The 24,126-nt window shown below is 42.6% G+C and overlaps 3 protein-coding genes across 6 annotated transcripts in view; 1 reads left to right on the top strand and 2 right to left on the bottom strand.

Annotated features, from left to right (window-relative positions):
- Cx3cl1 (C-X3-C motif chemokine ligand 1) overlaps positions 1 to 19,618 on the bottom strand; it is a 170,688-nt gene extending 151,070 nt beyond the window's left edge. Inside the window, exon 1 of the mRNA XM_051168799.1 lies at positions 19,613 to 19,618. The gene's annotated coding sequence lies outside the window, so the exon portion shown is untranslated. The remainder of the gene's footprint in view (positions 1 to 19,612) is intronic.
- Positions 11,354 to 24,126, top strand: part of Psme3ip1 (proteasome activator subunit 3 interacting protein 1) — a 31,224-nt gene continuing 18,451 nt past the window's right edge. The window contains exon 1 of one of the 4 annotated variants that reach the window (XM_051168792.1): positions 11,354 to 11,439. The gene's annotated coding sequence lies outside the window, so the exon portion shown is untranslated. Of the gene's footprint in view, positions 11,440 to 11,479; positions 11,502 to 24,126 lie in introns of those variants that run through there. The other 3 variants (XM_051168793.1, XM_051168791.1, XM_051168790.1) reach the window with 3 other exon arrangements.
- On the bottom strand, positions 13,146 to 23,318 carry LOC127209673 (armadillo repeat-containing protein 10-like). The gene is given in 2 exon segments (XM_051169351.1): positions 13,146 to 14,039; positions 23,226 to 23,318. Coding segments are annotated over 2 exon segments (987 nt in total).

The following is a 24,126-nucleotide window of genomic DNA, read 5'->3' as shown; positions in this document are numbered from 1 at the left end:
TATAGAAAGACTCTGTCACGTGTACACACACACACACACACACACACACACACACACACACACACACACACACACCACTTTGGATCTTCTTGTCCAATAACCTTTGTTATATATCTGCTTGTGTATACCAATGATTAGGCTTTACAAATTAGTTTTCCTTTATCTGAGGCCACAAATGCTCTTCTTCGACTTTTTAGTTTTTGAGACAGCATCTCTGTAGCCCAGGGTAGTTTGGACTCAGCATGCACCTCAGGCTGGGCTGCACTTGCAATCCTCCTTCATGTGCCTCAGGAACGCCATCAAGCTCAGCAACGTTCTATCCAGTAAACACAGAGCTACCTTACCAATTTGTAGACATATACGTCTGTTAGCTGGGCAATGGTGTCACACATCTTTAAGAGACAGGAGGCCAGCCTAGTCTACAGTGAGATCCAGGAAAGCCAAGGCTATATAGAGAAACTCCATCTTGGAAAAGAAGAAGAAAGAAGAGGAGGAGGAAGAAGACAAGGAGGAAAGAAAGAAAAAGAAACTTCAGCTTATCTTCATTTCCTTAAATAATCCAGAAAATGATATCCACAATAAATTTGTTAGGAAGAATATAGAGGGTTTTTTCGGGCATGGGGTAGGTGGTATAGTTTGGTTTTTTTTACCATAATCTAAGCCATTCACACTCAGTTTTTCATTGAATTTCTGGCTGAAGTGGTCCTTCTGCCTCAGTTTATGAGTAGCTCTATGTGCATCCTGCGTTCAGCCTAGGGAAATACATTTTTTAAAGTTTTCAGTTATTTATAACAGTAGACTTTTTGTTTCCTTTCCTTTCTTTCTTTCTTTTTTTTTTTTAAATGTAGCTCTGGCTGTTCTAGAACTCAGCCTAACTTCGAACTTACAGAGATCTGCCTCCCAAGTGCTAGAAGTAAACATGTGTACCTGTAGCTCCCAGGTAGAGAGCAAAAGCTGTACTGACTAGGCGTGATGTAGGAGCCATGAGGTGCTGCACAGGGGACCACTCATGGAGCACATAAACAACAAAGAAGAGCAGTTGCCTATAAAGAGTTTGTGAAACGGCCACATTCTTTAGGCTCACACCCACAGCACGTACAAGTGAAAAGAAAAAGCCGTTTCAGGGTCTTTCAGCACTGCCAACGCATAGCTCCTTACTTAAAAATGGGAGCCACTCACGGCACGCTTCCACAGGAAAGAAGCTGTGGCGACTGACTGGATGATGAGGATAAACAATTACACTTCAAACAACTTCATTTTGTCTTTAAAGACTAGAGGTATTATGTGTTCCACTTCCCAAAGATCACTGTTTCAAGACAGTGCCTGCAGCTACAGATTCTGCACAGGATACCTGAGGCCACCTATAGCACAGTCCATGGACATCACAATCAGACAGGCCTGGTTCTAAGCTCTGTTACAGTCACTGGCACACACTCTAGTGAATCTGACCATGGATGCACTTTACAAAAGGGAAGACAGGAGTAATTCTCACCTCATAGTGACTCTGAAGAGTCAGAATCCTTTCTAGGATGTGGCTCAAGTCTGTGACTTAAAGGCTTCCTAGGTGATTCTGAAAGCACCAAGTCTGGGAATCACGATTAGTACCTACCACAGAACCTGGCATCTGCTGAATGAATTATGGGACAAACTGAAATACTAAATAGTTATTCTTGGGAGGGCAAATGTGTCACTATTCCTCCCTAGAAAAATAAACAAGATTATTATTTTCGAATGTTTGGAGATGACAATCAAAACAGCCACTAGAAAATCATCTTATTTACAAAATTGGGGGGTGAGTGGGAGAAAGCTCCAATCTGCCCCAATTCGCATATATGAAAATTTCATAATGAAACATTTTAATTAATAAAATATAATAAAAACAGTTCCATATAGTATTTTCCATCAAATCTACCCTCTGAAGCATTGTAGCCAGCCTATGGGTACTACTATCCAGAGAAAAGATGACTAGAGATTATGTAAAGGCAACATACTTTTAATGCCTATAAACTTGAACATTATCTTCTTACTATTAGTTTGTGAAGTAAATTTTAAGACCAAACAAAACCAAGAAGAAATTGCTCATCATTTTTGAATACACAACTATTATTCTGTGATTCAACCTAGTCAAAGAGAACTTTTTTTTTCTTTTTTCTTTTTTTTTTTTTTTTTTTTTTTTTTTTTTTTTGGTTTTTTGAGACAGGATTTCTTTGTGTAGCCTTTACTGTCCTGGACTCACTTTGTAGACCAGGCTGGCCTCCAACTCACAGCAATCTACCTGCCTCTGCCTTGCTAGTGCTGGGATTAAAGGCATGCACCACCACCAGGCTCAAAGAGAACTCTTATCACTGAATATCAAGGCTTAGTGGAGTTTTCTCACTATCTCAATGGCAACAATTTAAACCATCACTCTTAAGTACCATTTTGCTACAAGATGATAGTTGTAAACAACACAACATATTGCATATCTTAGCAGTGAGGCAGTTGTATTATAGTTGGGAACATTCAAAGTTTTCAAAATTCCTATGAGGAAAAAAAAAAAAAAAAAAAAGGAAAAACCCCAACAGACTTAGATCTTAGTAAATTTCATGTTAAATCAGTGAGAGTCTGGTGCTCAGTGTCTCACCATCAGTAAAAACACAAGCCTCTACCCTCAAAGCCAGCTCACCACAGAGGTTTTTGGCCACTAGGTCTAGTCTAACTCCCTCTAACAAATGGTCCAGGAATTAGTGATTCATCTCTTCAAATATTTGCTTGCATTTAGTTATTAAGCACATCACTGATGGAAAGAACTTCCTTTTTCTCTGAAAAGACTTCAGGATTATGCTGTCAAGAATGGAGAAGTTGTTTAAACGAATGATAATAAGGACAGAAAACAAATCATCAGATCCAAAATGCCAACCAATGTGACCTTTACCTCATCCTTCCAAAATAGTGTTTCAAGATACAGGATGCTCTCTAGCCCTTCACCCTCAAGGCCAAACCAAACAGCATGAAAGGCCATATTATATACTGTCTCAGTGATTTTTCTCTCAGTAGAAATGTTTTTAGATTTTCTTTCAATACAGTATGTCTCAAACAATAGCTTCTTGTATCATTTTCTGTTTGTTTTTTGAGACAAGGTTTCTCTGTATGATGGCCCTGGCTGGCTGTCCTGGACTCGCTTTGTAGACCAGGCTGGCCTCGAACTCACAGGGATCTGCCTGCCTCTGTCTCCAGAGTGCTAGATTAAAGGCGTGTGCCACCACCGCCCAGCTTCTTGTATCATCTTTTATTGTTCTCAACCCACATTTCATGATGTAAAATTTCAAGCATATAGCAAAGGTAAACTAATTTCCTGTAAACAGTATCTATATATTTACCACTTAGTCTGCAATTAACATTTTGTATTTGCTTTATCACAAATTTGTCCATCACTATAACCATCATCAAGCCATCTACATTTTTAAAAAGGGCTTTGAAATAAACTGTATATTTTAGAGTAACCTCATCCCCCATAATTGAGCATAGCTATCACAAGTTAGGCCTCACTCTTTTAGAAGCTAAATTTATATATAATATATCATGCCAACTTTAAGTATCTAAATGCTGAGTTTTGTCAAATACATATATTTGTATCTTCAAACCCTATCAAGATAGGATACATTTCCAGCAGGACACCTGAAGAAACCACAGAGGAAGAAAAGAAAAATATAGGAAACAAGTTTTCTTTGAAAAATATTCTGCAGGATATCCAAAGAGTATGATTTCTTTATTAATTATTGCAGTTAAATAGCGGGAAATAAAGTAATGAGACTATCTAGTACTCTAATAAGATAAGAAATACAGATATATTTTGAGAGCATACAGGTCAGTTGAAACAGAAGGTGCCTAAAGTTTTTGTTTGTTTTTTATTGTTTTATTTTATGTGTATGGGTGTTTTGTCTGTATGTATCTGGGCCAGAGGCCAGAAGGAGGAGTCAAATCCTACAGAACTAGAGTTCCAGATGGCTGTGAGCCACTATGTGGATGCTGGGAATTGAACCCCAGTCTTCTGAAAGAGTAGCCAATGTTCTTAACTACTGAGCTATCACTCCAAACATCGTAAAGATTTTTAAAGTTGCATTTGCTATTTCGTTGGGAGGAGAAAAGGGAAAGTCTGAAGTAGTCCTCCATCCCGATAGGTCCTGCATCCATAGGTTCCACTAACATAAATAAATCTAACAGTCAAATGTGCTAAATAGATACAGGTTGCTCTTGGATCATTGTTCCCTAAACAATTCCATATTAACAACTATTTATGAGGAAGGCAGAGGCAGGCAGATTGCTGTGCGTTCGAGGCCAGCCTGGACTACAAAGCAAATTCAGGACAGCCAAGGCAATACAGACAAACCCTGTCTGGGAGTGGGAGGGAAGAACCCCTCCAAAATACCAACCCACCAATTATATATGTAATACACGTATATGTAGCATTTATATTTTACTAGTTATTGTAATACAGTGATGGCTTAAGGCACAGAGGAGGTCGCATGCAGGTTATATGCAAATTTTATGCCATCTTATATGAGGGGGTTGAAAATCTGTAAATTTTGGTATCTGTAGAAGGCCTGGGGAGCCAATCTCCCTTGAATATCAAGAGCTGATTGTATTTGGTTGGAATTTCACTTTACACTCAAAAGGAAAGGCAGCCTTAATAAGGTATTTTTACATGTCACTCAGGTGTCTAAAACTGTGTCAGCAGTAGTGCTGAGCAGGTGAGGCTTAGGTTACACAGGGGACTATTATCCCCTAGACTGTAGGAGTGGCTGGGACAAGCACAGGATGACTCTACTCTTCTGTGCTGAGGCCAGTTTAAGAAAGGACATCTTTGGAGAAAATTAGGTCATCTCTCTGGCTGAACTGAAAGAGTACTTGGAAAAAAAATTTCGCCTAAAATGTTGAAAGTTTCCAATAGCAGTAACATTTGGTGTTAAAAAGTTATACCAAGAAGTAGACAAGATTATGGTAAAAAGAATGATAGAACACAATCCTGACCTGACCGAGGAGAAAAGACAAAACTTTTTAGCACTCAAAACATGAGTTAAAAATAAAACTGGCTGGGTGTGGTGGTACACACTTTTAATCCCACAGAGGCAGTCGGATCTCTGAGTTGAAGGCCAGCCTGGTCTACAGAGGAGTTCCAAGACAGCCAGAGCTACATAGAAAAACTCTGTCTTGAAAACCCAAATAAATAAAAACCCCAACAACAGCAACAACAACACTGTGGCTGGAAAGGTGGCTCACTGGTAAAGTACTTGTACAAGAAAAGAAGTTTGGATCCTTAACATCCACAGAAACACTGGGCACCGCAATCATCCCAGGGCTTTGGAGGCAAATGAGAGCCCCACAGCAAGCTGGCTAGCTAGACTAGCTCAACAGATGCTCTCTGGGTTCAGCAAGAGACTCTGCCCTAAGCAACTGAGGAAGACAATGACAACTTCTGGCTTCCACATACATGTGCAAACATATGTGATCAGCAACATGGGAACACATAACACACACATGCACTCACACTACACACATACAAAAATATATATATAGAAATATATAAGAAAAAATTAATACCTGTTTAAAATGGTGTCTAAAACACCTACCTGCACATGCAGTTGTATACCTATCAGCTCTAATAGGCAGGGTAATAAATACCTAGGTGAATTTATCCTAAAATCTATAAAAGAGTGTTTTAAAAAAACAGAAAATACGAGCCTGGTGCAGTGGTGCACGCCTTTAATCCCAGCGCTTAGGAGGCGGAGGCAGGCAGATCTCTGTGAGTTCGAGGCCAGCCTGGTCTACAAAGTGAGTCTAGAGAAACCCTGTCTCGAAAAAACAAAAACAGAAAATATTTACAAAATGTTTAAAGGTTGTGATATCACCATCCAATAACTATCTACCAGGTTCTGAGTGAAGAAGAAAATAAAACGTCCCTGTGTTCTTGGCAAAGGAAGCAGGGGTAGGGATGAAGGATAGCAGTAGAAAATACAGCTAACACTATAACGAAGCTTAATGAACCCTATACATAAAACACGAGGGCCTCGAGGAGGAGGCTGTTGGCCCACAAGTTTCTAGATGCTCTCCCACACAAGCCTGGCCACCTGAACTCAATTCCTGGAATACATGTAGAAGTGGAAAGAGAAAACAAAGTCATTTTCTGATCTCCACACATACATGCACATCACGCACACACAGAGAACAAAAACACATTTTTAAGAATTCAGAAATTAAAAATCATGTGAGGCAGTGATGGCTCACACCTTTAATCCCAGCAAAGGCAGGTGAATCTTTGTAAGTTTGAGGCCAGCCTGGTTTACAGAGCGAGTTCCAGGATACCAAGACCACACAGAGAAACCCTGTCTCAAGAAAGAAAGAAAAAAATTGCAGTGAAAGGTTAACAGAAAGTTTAAAATTTTAATTGATAAAGCTAAGACTAAACAGTAAGTTTAATGAAAACAACAACAAAAACTAGAAACCAGATTATTCTGAGACAATATGGATGTTGTATCCAAACTCAAGCCATTCTGAATCCTGTAGGAATCCACACTCTGTACCAGAGAGCTGAGAAGCCTTACACTGTGCCAAGTCTGTCCAAGGACAGACCGCCTGAGGGAAAAAGGTACTAGAGACAACAGTAAATTCTTTTGGGGGAAAAAAAATCTGTGCATGTTCATGTTCACATGTGATTACAGGCACATGTGCCACAGAATCCTTGGGGACATCCTCAGGCATTGGTCCTTGCCTCCTATCTTGTTGAGGCAGTCTCTCATTTTGCCATGTACAACAGGTTAGCCAACTTCTAGAGATCCTACGAATTCTGCCTCACATCACCCTGTAAGAGCCCTGGGTTACAGATTCACTCCACTGCACATGGCTTTACATGGATTATAGGGATTTGAACTCAGATCCTCAAGCCTCTATGGAAAAACACTTTTGCCCATGAAATCATCTCCCTAGTCCAACTGCAGTAAATTCTGATTGCTTTCTTTAGTCTGAGGTAACAGATACAATATTTTAGTAAACCTTAAAAACTGACTTGAAAAGTTATTACTATGTAGTTCATAGGCATCTATAACTATGAACAATGATGTATTTCCCATGAGGAAGGGTGGAGCAGCAGTCATATTTTGAGAATACTGCATTCAGTGAACAAAAGGAGAGGAAACCTAATTCTTTAGGAGGTAGAAGTAAGAAAAAACCAACTCTGAAACACAAACTACAGAGTAATAATACACTTGCTGAGTAAGAAATTTCAAACCTTCTAATTGAAGTATACAGGACCCATGAAATTATGCCTGGATACTGTAATTTCAAGCAGTATGGAAACTGCATGCAGAGGCCATTCCTTACCAAATTCTAGGGGTGCATCAAGTTCTTCTGTTTCTCAAAAGCTCAGACAAAAAAAAGCAGGTAAGGCAGAGTTTGGAGAGGTGGCTCAGTGGAAGAGCACACACTGCTCTTGCACGAGACCCAGCACCCATGTCGGGCAGCTCACCAGCACTTGAAACCCTAGCTCCAGAAGGAAAATATTAATTCTTTTGCCCTACTAAAAGTTGTAAAAGTTTCCTAAGGGCTGTGGCCCATGTTTTGGCATTCACTACTTCCTGACTATTTTGTTTTTCAATTTTTAAATTCGAATACCAGAAAAGAAAACCCATCCAACTCAATAAATGGCAAATGTCTTGAAAATGCCAAAAGTTTGAAGAAAAAAAAGAAGTTGAAGTTGACCACTGGTTCAGTTGGTCATTTGTGATGCCCACTGACTCCTCCCTCACACTTAGAACGTATGATGAATAGTATGTTTTACTTCACAAGGATCTGACCCTAAAAAAAGATTAAAATTCCCATTTAATGTTTTGTAATTGAGATCACCATCTTTAAGAATTCTTAATAGGGCTGGAGAGATGGCACAGTGGTTAAAAGCACCCAAGTTCTGTTCCTAGCACCAACAGGCTCACAACTGCCTGAAACTCCAGCTCCAGAAGGCACTTGTGCACATGTGCCATAATTTCCTTCCCACATATGTATAATTAAAACAATAAAAATAAAATCCTTTTAAAATATGTTTAGCAATTTTTAAAAGCATTCCTAGTAATTTTTTAAAGCTACACAGATTTTAGTATGTCAAAGAAAGTTGTAATCTAAAACCTTCAAAATGATTCTCCATCATAAAAAAACTACTTCACTGGATATGGAGGTGTACACCTTTAATCCCAGCACTCTGGAGGCAGAGGCAGGTGATCTCTGTGAGTTTCAGGCCAGCCAGGGTTTTATAAGGAGAGCTTGTCTCAAAAAAAGTTAGGTATAGCACACACCTGAAGTCCTAGCACTCAGGAGGGTGAGGCAAGAGGACCACAAAGAGAAAGAGAGAGAGAGAGAGAGAGAGAGAGAGAAAGAGAGAGAGAGAGAGAGAGAGAGACACAGACAGAGAGAGAGACACAGACAGAGAGAGAGACAGACAAAGAGAGAGAAAAGAGATTACTTCGTTATTAGAAAAAAAATCATATAATCCTTGAATACTAACTTAATCTCATGAGCTTAAACAGATTGTTGTAAATACACATCAGAAACATACTTCATAGACGAGTTGTTTCTCTTCTACTCAGTACAGAAAAACAAAACACTACTTTATACAATGAATGCTAAGCTTTTCTAAGTATCAAGTTCTCCTTGATACTTACCAAAAAAAAGTAATTTGGCTGCAAAGCATAAAAAATATACATAGGCCATGCTGGAATACTTCCAATAATCAATAGTTTAAAAATATTCAGTCTAGAAAAAAAATGAAGGGCTTAAAAAAAAAAAAAAAAAAAAAGCAGAACTTACATAGACATTAAGCAGAGGCCCTGGGCACTATCTATCTTGAGAAACCAAAAAGCCCACAAAACCACCACAGTAAATAAAACAAAAGATCAACAAACAATTATGAAACGTAAGATTAAAAACCAGGAAATTCAGGTCAATTTAAAAAAAAAAACAAAGCCTACATAAAAACGACAACAAAAAAACTTATTTCAAAAACCACAAGTAAATACCTCTTAACAAGTAAGTGCCCTAACCAAAAGTTACTGAAGTGTCACATACTGAGGTTATTGCTTTATTATTATAGCCTCATAATAACAGGGATCTACACACCAAGTTATCATCCCAAGAAATGCAGACTATATATATGATGAAAATGAAAAGAAGTGCCTTACAATCTATACGCTGGGGGTACCACAAGGCAGAATTCATGGAATGGAAAAATGTACATGCTAATTTGCAAATTACAACTGAGTGAGGCTGCCTAGCATACACTAACTGTAGTCATCCAAAGGGCCAGGAATACATAAAAGGAAAAGTGGGTCTACAATATTGAGAACAAATTACTTGGAGAAAAACTTCCTGAAGGAAGTGCTAACTCTTACCAGCACAAGTAGAAGTTGAAAGTAAATTAAAACGCCGCAAACAAAAACTGGAAACCTCTTCATGACAAGGAAGCAGGGTTTGAAAGCAGGGTCTCGACTGTAACACTGCCTGAGAGAGAGGCCGTGACTCTAGAAGCACTCGGAGAGCGATAGGTAATCAACACCTGTATTTATGCTAATCTCTTACATCAACAACTTTACAGATTAGAAGACACTTTTTTTTTATTTCTCAGCGGCAATCCATTTCACTTCCTTACTCACATAGCGTTATTTTACAGAAGAAATTCAACGAAGGACAAGCAGATGGTAGGGGCCTGGGAGACAGCAAGACTCTACGCCGCCGACAATGACAGACACTGCCAACTTTAAAAAGTTCAAAGTACAACACTCCAGGGGACGGATCCTCACTCAGACAGCTTACACAAGACAGAATCTCAAGAGTTTCAGCCTACCAGCCTTTAACTAGGTCTCCTTCTGTAAGAACAGGGAAAGTGAGGCAGACAGGAGGCAGGAAGTAAAAAGCCAAATGTTGGAGGCTGGCAGGGGGTGCTGCTGGTGGGAGACTCCCTGCGTTCCACTCTGGCGCGGAGCCCAGAGGCAGCACAATCTTTCGTCTGGGACACCTGGTCAGTCTCCAGAGAGAGAGACAAGAACCTGACTACCCCGGTTGCCGCTTACTATCCCGAACTCAGGCTTTCCAATGAAAAGAACTGCCCAGAAATCGCCCCCCTCCCCCTGGGCTTTACCTAATATTTAGCTCGGGCCTTGAGAGCAGGAGAATCCGCTAGGTCTGGCTCCCGCCTCCAGCCTCTCTCTACGGCATAGAAGTCTCCACAGCCTCTCCCCATCACGTAGAACTCTCCACTCCAAGACACCATCATACGTCCCCGAGGGGAAGTGGGCTTCCCACTGAAACGCAAACTGCCCCCCTCCCAAAGGAACCCCCTGCCCATGGCGTGCTCCCCTCGACCCCTTCTGCCCGCAGTAGCCTGGACGAGTGTCCTTCCGCGTCCGGAGCCTCCCCAGGGGGGTGGGGGTGGGGGTACCTGCCTCTCACCTGGGCCCGGTTAGCCGCAGTCTCCTCGGGAGGGTGACCCCCAGGACCTCCTCCAGACAAGATCCCCCCCAAAAGGGGAACACCCTCTTCCAGAAACCGCTTCAGTCGCCTCCAGCGCGGGCCTCGGAGGAGAACGTTCCGGCTGCTTCCCAGGCTCTGCCCAACGCCACCCTCTCCAAGACCCCTGCCCGGAGACGGAGACAGCGGCGGCGGCGGTGGCGGTGGCGGCCCCAGTCCAGTCTCTCCGACCCAGGCTCCAGCGGCTGTTCCCTTCCCTCACAGGCGTCCCTAGCCCTCAAGCTCCCTCCCCGGCCACGTCCCCAAGGGGCTTCCCAGAGCAGCGCGGTAGGGCTGTGGCACTGACTTTCACTAGCTCCTGGGCCCACCGGAGGGAGGGGACAGCGACAGCGGCGCGACTCCTTTGTGACAGGTCCGAGAGAGCGGTAAAGATGGACGCGGGGACTCGGCACTGCCATTACGCGCAGGGGCCCACCCCCGCTTCGCACCGCCTGGGCCCTCCCTCAGTCCCCTAGGAAACGCCCCTTCCTCGGTGGCAAGCCCTCTCTTGCAGACAGCCAATCATCTTTCAAGGGCTGTGGCACGTGAGCCCGCGGTTCGGCCCGCCATCCTGGAACGAACTGGCTAATCCTCTTGCGGAAAGGTGAATGGCCCAATCAAATCTCTCCAAGCCGGTGTTGGAGCACCGGATTTCCACGAGGCGCTCGGGGAGGGAGGCGGCTTTTGATTGGACTATGCCGCCGGAAGTGGGGTGGGAATTTGTTGTGGCGGTGAGGAACAGGAAGCCCGGAAGGGTCAAAAGGAATACAAAAGCAAAGTCTGGTTGCTTCCTTTAAGCCGTTGTGCTTTCTTCCTTTCTCTTCTATTTTTTTTAAAAGAGCGAGTGGCCTTGGCGGCGGCGGTTTGACTTAGGCGCCGTGGAGGTGAGGGAGGCTCGCCTCTCCGGCTCTGGTAGGTGAATGCGGCCTGGGTCCGCGCCGGGAGACGAAACCAGGTTTCTCGGCGGACGAGAGGTAGAGTTACAAGTCGGAGTTAGGGTTAGGGCCCAGGCTTGTCATCAGTCGGTGTCCTTGCCGGTGCCGGGTGTCCTGAGTCGCTCGGGTCGGGAGTTTGCCGGTACTCACCCTGAGCGGAGCCTGCGGGACGGCGTGTGGGTCGCGGCGGGAGGTTCCGACCCTTTCCTGAGCGCCAGAACCGTCGGGCTTCTTGTCTGCTTGCCCCAGTTTTCTGCTAGTCGGGGAGCCATGCGGGCCTGATGTGAGCCGCCGCCTCTGTTCCGCTCGGAACCGGACCCCACGCTCCTTAGAAAACGTGGGGGTGCCCGATTGAGAATCGTTGAGTCCCAGAGTGTAGTTGCAGGATGGGGAACACATTTGTTGTGTCGCGTGTCCCAGTTGCTTTCTTCTAATAGGAGACAAGGCTGTGTTACCTAAGTGTGTTAGAACGAAGACCGATAGTTGAGATGTCTTTTTTGAGTTGGTGCCCCTTGGAATACCAATCCACGCAGAGAGAAAGGGAGACCTATTGTTCGTAGAAGTGCTTTTTTTTTGGAGGAAAACAAAAGCTGTGGCCCTTGTTTTTAAAATGCAGATCTTGTACCTCACCCTTCAGATAGACTGATTGTTTTAAGTCTGGAGTGGGACCCAGAAAGTCTAGTATGAACCTGTTTAGGATTTACGGCGGCTTCTTGTGTGTCAACCCGTGAGATTGGTTTCGTTGGTTAACTGATTTATTGCTGAGTCCCAGAGACACCATAAAATGTGTTGGAGGAGCTCGCTGTGGTGGCTTGTACCTGTAATCCTAGAGCCACAGAGGCTGTGGGTGGGGTGGGGGTGTTAGTAGGTGACCAGCCTGGCCTACATGGCAAGACTGCCAGAAAACAAATCAGAATAAACGAGCAAACAAAAGGGCACTGCTTTTTAAATTCTAAAGGAATCTGAAGGGCTCTCCTTGATAGAAGGAACTGAGTTAAAATAAAGGCAGCTTGTGTGTTTCAGTTAACAGCCTAAGATGAGCTATGAATAATGTGTAGGGGTCTGGAAGTAGTAGTATGGCCTAATTATCTTTGAAGTTAAAGTCTTTAAAAAAAAATATTATTTATTATGTATACAGTTCTGCCTGCATGTATACCTGCATGCCAGAAGAGGGCACCAAATCTCATTGTGGATGGTTGTGAGCCACCATGTGGTTGCTGGGAATTGAACTCAGGATCTCTGGAAGAGCAGCCAGTGCTCTTAACCGCTGAGCCATCTCTCCAGCCCCTGAAGTTAAAGTCTTAATGCCTTTAAGAGGCAATTCTTTCTGGTTCTTAAAAAGGAAGAATTATGCAAAGACCATTCACCTGGTTGTCACCCATCATTGTCATCAAAGGCAGCCTGGTACTTCAGAAATTGAAAGCCAGCCACCCATATTTTGATGGTGAAGCAATTTAACAGCATGGTTCAACTATAAGCTTGGTTAGAGTGGAATATGCCTTTAGGGCAGCACTATTAAGCAATTTTAGTGTGTTCGCTTTTTTTTTTAAAGGCGAATTATGGCTTTTATTGTTTAACTCCCATCAGCTGAAACAGCCCTTCTAAAGGAACGTAGAAAACAGTTGCTGTGTGCTGACTTAAGACTGCATTACTACTCTTTGAGAAAAAAAATTGGAGCAAGCATCAGAATTTCGGCTTCATTGCTAAAGCCTTCTCTTTCACATCCACATCAAGATGGCAAGTTAGAGCTCTTATCTTCTGGGCACATTCTTCTCCATAGAACAGGAAAAACAATGACCCTTTAGCCAAAGGAAGCTGGTTAGCTAACCCACCTTTCACTTTGAGGCAATTGTTTATATTCTGAAACAGTATAAATGCCAGAAGAAGAATCTCTTTTGCTATTTGGCCATCATAAAGAGAAAGAAATGAAGAATCCACCTGGGACAGAAGTAATCCTTCTGTCATGGGTGGGTTCTCAGACAAATTCAAAAGCCACTTCAAAACCTGACCCTTGGTGCGCCCGTGCCCACTAAGTAGCAGGTGGAGCAGGCTGTCAATGTAGCTGCTGAGCAGGTGCTGGTAGTCACTGGTGATGGTCGTGTTTGTTAAGAGTGTCGTCAGTCCGGCCAGCTGCACAGCAGAGTCCAGGGGATCAGCAAAGAGGTCCTTGCAAACTTGATGGACGTGTATCTGTATCTTAGCCTGATTTTCGACATTCACACTCAGGTTATTTCGAGCGTTTAAAGCTTTCTCTTTAATACTGAGGTTCAGAAAGTTGATTTTGTTTCCAACGATTGGGATGCCACCCAACTCACAAGTAATGCCTTGGTTGGCTGAGAAGGCTGCATTATTTCCCAAGGTGAACAAGGCTTTTTCAGTAATTAGAGGATCACCAGTTTACTCCAGCAGGTGTAGAAGTTTCTCAAGTTGTTCAGTATTTAAGACATCATCATAGGAACCATCTGTTAAGTCTTCTGCAGACCACGAAGGGCACAAGCAGCACCCTCCTCGCCGCAGTCCCTGAGTCAGCAAGTAGATGCAGTTGCAGGCGCCGCCACCAAGGACCAGTTTCGCTTGCTACTCAGCCCATGTCCCACTGCTATGGCAGCCGAGCTGTAGGAGCCGAGAAGCCAGGACCACACACAGGTGTAGCTGGGCCAGAACCTTGTGTTTACTTCTTTGTTTTTCAATACAGGGTTTCTCTGTGTAGCCTTGGCTGTCCTGGAACTACCTCTGTAGGCAGGCTGGCCTTGACCTCACAGAATTTGCCTGCTTCTGCCTCCCAAGTGTTGCGATCGAAGGCATGTATCACCACGGCCCCTGCTTAAGGCTTGATTTTTTTTTTTTTTTTTAATTTGGAACATAAGTATATTTGTTGTGTGATCCATGTATTTAGTCTCCATAGGTTTGTTTTTCTTGTCTATTATTCCCAATGTCTTCTGTGCTAGTTCCCTTCCCTTTCAAGGTGTAGTTCTTGGGTACCTGTTTAAGATGGGGAGAAAAGTGGTTATCAACAAACCCTGTGAGTGGCTTTGGCTTTCCTGTTGCCTCATCAAGTCCTATGATAGTGAATCGTTTAGGTCAGAGAAATCCTCAGGATGAAATAAATCTACTTGAGTTATGAGCTTAATTTGTAGTTTTCACCTTCTAGATTTTGCTCAAAGTTTTTACCATCTTTTTGGCTTTTGGCTTTAAAAATTATTATTTAGTTACTTTTGTATCAGAGGACAAGTTCTGTATTGGTCCTCCTACTTTTTTTTTTTTTAATTCCTTCAAGATTTATTTTAGATTTGTGTGTGTGCATGTGCATGCATGCCCCATGTATGTGTGCAGGTGCACGAGGAAGCCATAAGAGGGTACCAGATACCCTGGTGTTAGAGTTACAGGCAGTTGTGAGCCTGTATTGTGCCTGAAACTGAACTCATCCTCTGGGAAAGCAGCAAGGTCTCTTAGCTCTGAGCCATCTCTCCAGGCCTTGACTTCCACCTTGTTTGAGACAGGGTCTCTAGTTGTTTACCACTGCATATGTCTGGATAGCTAGCCCACAAGTTTCTGGGGGAAGGAACACTGGGCTTACAAGTTTGACTACAGTGTCCTGCACTTATGTGGGCTTTGGAGCGTCAAACTGAGATTCCATGCTTGCTTGGCAAAATCATCTCCATTGAGCCATCTATGAGCCACATTTCTAATGTTTTAATATTTAGTCCATTTTCTCAGGAGGCGGGAGACTCTCACCCCTTGATTCTGATATTGGAATGTGAAGCTTGAGATTTCCTGAAAAGATGGTATTGCTATACAACATTTCTAATATTTCCACTATTTAGTGTCATAGCTGCTTTGAGAATTAGGCTTCCCTCATGCCTTATTCTAGTCTTCCTAAAAGAATTCAGTGTTTAAACTGGCCTTGGTGGCACATATCTTTAATCCTAGTGGAGGCAGAGACAGGTGGATCTCTGAATTCAAGGCCAGCCTGGTTTACAGAGAAAGGGCAGCCAGGGCTACACAGAGAAACTGTGTCCAAAAAAAAAAAAGAAAGGAAGGAAGAAAAGAAAAGAAAGTGGGGGGGGGGGCTTAGAGCTCAGCTTTGACTTGTCCTTTAGCATTAACTGTGTCCTGCTTTTTAAATTGCCTATGTGCTACAGCATTGCATTATTGCATTGACTGTATGCTCCTGTTCAGTACCTAGCACTGTGCCTCGAGATTTACTTTTTTTTTTTTTTTTTTTTAAAGCTGGTTTGGGCAGGGAGTGGGAGGATCTCTGAGTTTGAAGCCGCCTGAGTCTATGAATCAAGTTCCAGTCCAGCCAAGGTTATATAGTGAGTGCCTCAAAAACCAAAACAAAACATAAGACAACATTTAAAAGCTGCCTTGGGTAGCCTTTTCTACCAGCATCACACGGGCCTATTGGTTTTCCAGTTTGGTTGTACTGTTGTGTTTTGTAAGGATGGGTGTGCGGAAGATGGGGTAGGAATTGGTGTGTGAGTTGGAAGGCAACCCAGAAGGCAAAACAGTTTCGAATCAAGGCCACCCTTGAACATTCTCAGAGAAGCCTCATTTTGAATACTAATGCTGAACATTTTTAATGTGGTTGTGTCTTCTTCCCAGTTTTGGGGAGCTAAGGGGTGGGGTGGCAGGACCAAAAGATACTGCTGTTTTTATTTCCTGAGTTCCAGACGAGGTAGTTGCTTTGCATTCACTTGTCATAGTATGTTGCATAATACAAGTAAAATTAGAGTCATACATGGTGAGGGGATTGTTTGGATTTTGAGAGTTAAAGCGTGAAGTAGAGAGCTAAGCACCAGCTAAAGGAGCAAATGTTTAAATTTTCCTTTTTCCTTTAGTGTAAGAAGATGATTAGATGCATATAAGAGATTGCACCTTATGTGTGGAAAGATTTTGTGTGAGTGTATGAGTGTGTTTGTGTAACACATTAAGTACTTAACATATAATTGCATGTTTCTTTTTTTCTTTTTTTGGTTTTCCAAGACAGGGTTTCTCTGTGTAGCCTTGGCTGTCCTAGACTTGCTTTGTAGACCAGGCTGGCCTTGAATTCACAGCAATCCGTCTGCCTCTGCCTCCCGAGTGCTGGGATTAAAGGCATATGACACCACGCCCGGCTAATTGCATGTTTTTGTTTGTTTGTTTGTTTGTTTTTTTTGATGCCTCAATATTTATCACAAACTGCTCTTCATCTTAAATACAGGTTAAACTGCTTATGCTATAATCTCATTTTGATTCATGAGATCTCTTTTCTACTGTAGTATATTATTAATAAGCTTCAGTGTTAAAGATGGATGTTACGTTTGCCACTGGTTGCTTTACCCAGTAATAAATATTAGCAGAGTTCTTTGCTAAGTAATTGTCATTCTCTAGAGAAGTTTTATAACAAAAAAAGTTGGCTTGATCTAATTACAATTGCTTGGTAGTAGTATCTTCTGGTCAGAAAGTAGTAGTCTTTTTGGAAGTTTAGTTGGGCTATCTAATGAATCTAGGTTTGTGTGTGTGTGTGTGTGTGTGTGTGTGAGAGAGAGAGAGAGAGAGAGAGAGAGAGAGAGAGTAGTCTGTGAGAGAGAGAGAGAGAGAGAGAAAGTGTGTGTCATATAGAACTTGATGATTGCCAGTTTTCTTCTTTTTGGATATGTATTTATCCCTGCCCCATTTACCTGAGGGGCTGGAGAGATGGCTCAGTGGTTAAGAGCACTGTCCGTTCTTCCAGAGGACCTTAGTTCAGTACCCTCATGCTTGTTTATCCATGAACATGAAGGGCACAAGAGGATGATGGTATCATCTGTTACTCTCTTGTCTATTCCTTTGAGGCAGAGTCTCTCTCTGAACCTGAAACTTAGGTTGTTGCAGAGTGGTTGCAAGCCAGCAAGTCACAGCTAACCTCTTGTTTCCACCCTGTCAGAGCTCTGGTTACTTGAAAGCTAGGATCCAAACTATGGTCCTCAAGACTACACAGCAAATGCTCCCAACCACTGAGTCTCCTCTCCATCTCCCTTACATTTGAAGTACAGGAAGATTTATATATTAGGGTAAAAATATTGGAAAGCAGTCAACTGACAAGAGAAAATGGTTTGGCTTATTTTTGCTACCTTAACTAAAGCCTTATAACAGAAATCTTATTCTTGAGTGTGTTTCTACATGTAGGGTCTAGTTTTAGAAGGATATGGTGGCCAGTGTGAAGTAAGCTTAGTCTGCCATCACAAAATCCAGTTCCTTAGGAAGCAGATCTCATTAATTTGTATCACAGCACTAATTAAGTGGACTACTTTTTCAGTTCTAGGATAGTGAATATTTTGTAAGTTGTGCACTTCAGAACTTGCAGAATATGCTACCACCTGTTCTGTTTGTCTAGCCTGGAAATGAAATACCAACTCCAGTAGAAACCCAGTACTGCAGTGTGTAACAGTTGCCCTGCCTTCAAGCACGGGATCTTTGTTTTGGGGCTGTTGGACACATTTATAAACCATGGCTGTATTTGGAGACAGAAGTCTCACTATATAATAAACCAAGTTGGCCTCAAACTTTTCAATCTTCTAAACTTTTAAGTTTAAACAAAGTGATTTTTGATTCCTACAAAATCCATACTGGAAAACATTGAATGTTTCTTTTAAAAATAATGTTGGGGGGTTGGTGATTTAGCTCAGTGGTAGAGCGCTTGGTAGGCCCTAGCTCGGTCCTCAGCTCTGGGGGGAAAAAGACAAATCATAATATTGATGATGATGATGTTGGGCTGGCGGTAGTTGAGTGGCAGTGCACGGGCCTAGCTCCTAAGTCACTCTAGGTTTGAGCCTCGGCACTGGAAAAAGAAAGAGTATTTGATTTCATAGTTGAACTTGAGTTACCTTGAAAAGTAAAAACTGGGCAAGGAAAGGAAAGTTGCCCTTATTTAATTAGGCAGTTAATCTGTCTCCTTCTCTCTCTTCTTTTTCTTTTTTTCTTTTTTGGAGACAGGTTCTAATTGTGTAATCTTGACTGTCCTAGAATTCATCATGCAGACAAGGCTAACCTGGAACTCACAGAGATCTTTTTGCTGCTGCCTTCTGATTGCATGCTGGTGTGAGCCACCGTACCTGATTTATTTAGTCTTCCTAGAATTGAACACAGGAAGGACAAAATAAGACTTCCACTGTAAATTCTCAGCAGTCCTATGTTGATTTTTGTTTGTTTGGGTTTTTGTTTTGTTTTGTTGTGTGGGTTTTTTTTTTGTTTTGTTTTGTTTTGTTTTGGTTTTGGTTTTTCAAAACAGGGTTTTTCTGTGTAGCCTTGGCTGTCCTAGACTTACTTTATAGACCAGGCTGGCCTCGAACTCACAGCAATCTGCTTGCCTCTGCCTCCTTAGTGCTGGGATTAAAGGCAGTGCGCCACTGCGCCTTGCCCTATGTTGCTCTTAATAGTTAGATCCCTATAACTCTGGCTCTTTGCTTCTTTTTTAATCTTTATTTATTTTAGCAAGCAAAAGAGGGAAAGTACAGACTTGTGAAAAGTTGGCTACCCAATAGGAATTAGATGTCAATGCAATCTAAATCCGTAAATTCTGTAGTTCAGAAAGGGTGTATATTGTGGGTATGGGCCACTTCTGTACTGCAGAATAATAAATGGCTAGTGTGACTCTGAAGAAAAAGGTTCATTTCTCAGTACAAGTTTAAAAAAAAACCAACCCACTTTAAATATTGTCAATTAATTGTGTGTGTGTGTGTGTGTGTGAGAGTGAGAGAGAGAGAGAGAGAGAGAGAGAGAGAGAGAGAGAGAGAGAGAAAGAGAGAGACAGACAGACAGACAGAGGGGTATGAGTGCAGGGGTGCAGATGCCACTGCATACATTTGAAGGTCAGAGGACTCCAGGAGTTGGTTTTCTTTCCACTTGAATTCCAGGACTCAAACTCAGGTCATTAGGTTCACGCAGCAAACTCTCTTATGCACTGAGCCATCTTACTCGGGGCCCAATACAACTTGCAGTGGTTCTCAACCTTCCCCTGTAATAGAGTTCTTCATGTTGTGGTGACCCCCCCAACCCTAATAGCATTTTGATGCTACTTCATAACTGTAATTTTGATATTGTTATGAATCATAATGTAAATATTTTTGGAGATAGAGGTTTGTCAGAGGGGTCACAACCCACAGGTTGAGAACTACTTAGTTAAAGGAAGATCGGAAGAGTTATTTTTTGAAAGATGGTTTCAATTGTGTAACAAAAAGGTGGTTTCAATTTGTTTCTGTGTTTCCTGCTGCCCAAAGTTGGCTGATGTTTGAGCAAGAATGCCTTTAGACACTGAAACTGTAGTAAGTCCTTGCAATGGTCCCTGTTGCCTAACTAAACATTGAACAGTATTTGGGAGTATTCATTGAGTGCATTTATTTCCCCTGCTCAAATTCTTTAGCCCCTCCTAGTGACTAGTTTGTTTAGTAAATGTTTATTATACACCTGACAAGTTCCACACTGTGCTGATAGGCAGTGTGGGTAAAGAGCTGTTGGAACATTCAGCAGCACCATAGTTAATGGGTGCTGTCCAGAGTTTTAAATGTATGTGACCGGAGCACAGGAAAGAAATAAGCATCCAGATCTCTAGAAGGGCATGAGAAGCTTCTTAGAGGTAGGCTCTTCATTCTGAGTCTGAGCAGAGAAGTTCGTGTGAGGTTTAAGGTGAAGCAAGGTAGAGGCAGCCCCCTGCACAAAGCCTGCAGAGTGAGGCATGTTGTGAGATGAGCAGTGTGGCTTCCCAGGACCATATGTGAGGCATTGCTGTAAGTTAAGAAGATGGGGGAGGTGAGACAGGTGAAGAGATCACACAAATGAAAATGTGCTTTACTCTGGCGTGAGTGACTTTCAACCACAAGGTAATTTCACCCACAAGAGGGAGTTGTGGCAATGCCATTTAACATTTTGATTTTTGTGCTGGTGTGTATGAGGGTGGTAGTGGTGATCCTGGCATTTTAAGTTGGACAGTAACAGGCAGGTTAACCTTCTAGCAAGACCATTAGATTGATAATGGGAAGAATGGATGGAAAGGAGGCTAGAATAGAAACTACGGAACAAAATGGAGCCCTGAAAAAGAATTATAAACAAAGGGGCCCACTTCCCACAAAAGAAGATGGTAGATTAATAAGTCCTTATGAGGTAGGGACGAGAGAAGTAGGCAACAGGGGGATATAGAGGTATTAAGCAGGAAAGCATATAGGTGCATGCCCGAGGCTTGAGCTTGGGAAACCATTCATCCATATGTGTGTACCTAATTCTGCCTGTAATGTTCACTGTGGTGGTTTATTATGTGCCATATTATCCGGGTTAAGTGCAAGAGCATTGACCTTACTTCTTTTGTGTATTTCAAAAAGTCCAGCCCACTGATTGTTGGACATATAGTAGATGTAACAACTTAAATACATATGGAGAGAATAATATATGTGTACATTAAAGTTATGTGTGTTAACTTCCCAGTTTGATGTGGTCCCTTTCCCACTTACAAGGTCAGATTTGTTTATGACTGATTTCTTCCCATTCCTCGAGTACATACAGTTGCTTTCACCACTGAACCCGATCCAGAGTTCCTTTTGGTAATAGGAAGCCTTTCAAAGCATTTTGAAGTGTGCCAAATACAGTGCCAAGTGCTTTGCATGAATTATCTTGTTTTCCCATAGAAAGACTTTATGTTGTGTAATGCTGTCTTGGTCACCTTTGGTGAGTGTGATCTAGGGACAAGGACATCAAGGCTCAGAAGAATTAAGTGACTGGCCTAGTGTGGTACCAGGTCTTACCCTGGCAGAACCAAATTTTGAATTTAAGTCTCTTGCTGTCAGTGCTCATGGTGTTTATCATTGCCTGCACCCACCTTTTTGTTTGTTGGTTGGCTGGTTTCTTTGTGTAGCCTTGGCTATCCTGGAACTCTCCCTGTAGTCCAGGCTGGCCTGGAACTCACAGAGATACGCCTGCCTTCCCAGTGCTGGGATTAAAGGTGTGTGCCACCATGCCCAGCTACATGTGCCCACCTTAATAAGAGCACAACAGAAGAAGGCATTTGCTATAGATTGGTTGAAATTTAACAGGTTATATTGAAAGATACCTAAAGTTAAGCTAGCTTGTCTTTCAGTATTATTTGTTTATTATGAAATAAAGTCATTATATAGCTCAAATTGGCCTAGAACCTATGATCTTCCTGCAACCGCCTCCCTAGTGCTGGAATTATAGGTGTGAGCTGCCACACCCAACCTATGGTTGTAGTTATTGACTGTGAAAGAAACTATAATTCTTGAAAGACCTGAACTTTTTAGAGAAGAAATATTCTGAATATTGTACAGAACACTCAGAATTGGCAACTCACTCACCACCACACTTATTAAGTATGTGTCCTTGTACAAGCACTCATGTGGAGGTCAGAGGACAGCTTGCTGGAGTCCATTTTTTTCTTCCACCATGTGGATTCTGGGAAATAAACTCAGGTCATCAGGCTTGGCAACACACAGGCTTTGTGCTGGCCTGTTTTTTTGAAGTATGTCTCAGGTATTCAAGGCTGGCCTTGAACTCTTGATCCTCCTGTATCTGCTGCTCAGGTGCTGGAATTACAGGCATACATGTGCCACCAGGCCAGGCAAATGCCACTGCTTTGAAATACATTTCTGTTAGTCTTGTAGGATTAAAAATACTGGCTTGGAAAAACAGCAAGTTAGAAGTAGGAGTTATCCTCCTGTAACTGAAGCATTGTCATGTTGGAAAAGACTCAACTTTTGTCATCCTGAAGATTAAATTCATGCGTGGAACTCAGGAACAGAGATTTCAGAACAAGCACTGTAAGGTTGAGAGGGACTTGGCTCCTGGAAATGGGGTGCAGTGGCCCATCCTGAAGGTTTAAAAGAGGAATTGCCGATTCTTTCCTTGCTGTGTGGGATGGCTTCTGATGCCAGGTGGAGGCTGTAAGGACCTGTCCTGTCCTGAGTTATTACTAGGGAATTGGAGCGGGGGGGGGGGGGGGGGGGGGGGGGGAGGAAAGGGGACAGCTAATACAGGGTGGGAAGGAGAGCTACAGAAAATGGCAGAAAGGGGGCAGCGAGGGTCCAGCATGGCTCTTTTTTCACCAGTGCCTGCATAGTTCATGTTCTCTGCTGGGGACATTTCATAAGCTGCTGGCTCTTGTTTCCTAAGAGATTGCTCCAAAGAGCTTGAGGAATTTTGCAAAGTCACAGAGACAAGGTAAATCCTGCTTTTGTCCTGAGCATCTGGCTGGGGTATTAAGTGGTGCTGCATCCAAAGAAGCTGCATTGAGGACCAGGTGTGGTAAAGGCTTCTGTCAGTTGACTTAGTTTTCTTTCTAGTAATTTTGAAATTCTCATTTTTTACATCAAACTAAACATCAACAGTAGGATGGATTCAGGCTGAGATGATTTCTTCTCTTCTGAATGTTTGGGTTTAATTCCCTAATTCCATTTTTTTTGGGGGGGGGGTCTTTACTAAACAAAAAACAGCACTTTCAGCACTGGAATTTGATAGAGAAAAAAAAATAACTGAAATTGACATGCCCTTGTTTTCTCATGTGTCTCTTCCCATGCTGAGGAACGAACCCAGAGCCTAGTACACTGAGCCCTGTTCCCAACCGTGGTGGTTTGAATAACATTGGTCTCCATAGGCTCATATATTTGAGTGCTTGTTCCCCGGTTGGTAGAAGTTTTTGGGAAGGATTAGGAGGCGTGGCCTTGTTGGAGGAGGGGTGTCACTGGAGGTGAGCTTTGAGGCATAAAAGCCACTTTATATTCCCAGTCGTTCTCCCTCTACCTTGTGTTTACGGATCAAGATGTACGTTCTCTCCGCTGCTGCCTCAGCATCATGCCTGCCGACTGTCACCATGCTCCTTGCCGTGATGGTCATGGGCTCTAACCCTCTGGAACCCTGAGCCCCAAATTAAAGTCTTTCTTCTATCAGTTGCCTTATCATGCTGTTTTTTCATAGCAATAGAAAAAATAAGTAAGACAGCAGCCCTTAATTTCTTGAAATAAGGTTTCACTGTATAGCACAGATTGGCCTCTGGCCCATTTTTCTGCCCTAGCTTTCTGAGTGCTGAGTAAGAGTACAGGTGTTGGTCACCACATCCAACCTTGCCTTTGTTTTAATCAAGAGTATGTGGAAGAGTATAATGAAGTGGGTAAAAATGTGGTTTTTGGGTTTTTTGTTTTGTTTTGGGTTTTTTTGAGTGTCACATAGTACAGGCTAGCCTTGAACGTGCTGCGTACGCTAGGCTAGTCTTGAACTCAGGGTTCTCCTGCCTTAGTCTTCTTGAGTGTTGGGATTACAGTCTTGTGCCGCCACACCTAGCTGAGAATATGAAAATTAAATGTCAGACTTGGATTTGATTCTCAACTCCACAACTTGCTGCCTGTACACTTTGAACAGATGAGTGAACTGGGTTCAGCCTCATCTGGGATGAGAGTCTTTCTCATAGGCTTTGGTGCATAGAAATCTGATAACTCATACAAAGTCTAACACATGGGGAGACCTTCAAATTGTTAGTTGCTTTTTGAGCCTGTAGACTTACTTTTTTTTTAATTATTTATTTTGTATGTGTGGGTATTTTGCCTGCATGTATGTCTGCCAGAAGAAGGTGTCTGATCCTCTGGGACTAGAATTACAGTTATAAGCCAAAATGAAGAGACTGGGAATTGAACTCTGATCCTCTGGA

Source organism: Acomys russatus, chromosome 26 (assembly GCF_903995435.1).
Source record: "Acomys russatus chromosome 26, mAcoRus1.1, whole genome shotgun sequence".
Taxonomy (NCBI): domain Eukaryota; kingdom Metazoa; phylum Chordata; class Mammalia; order Rodentia; family Muridae; genus Acomys; species Acomys russatus.
This window is presented reverse-complemented; position numbering and strand designations above follow the sequence as displayed.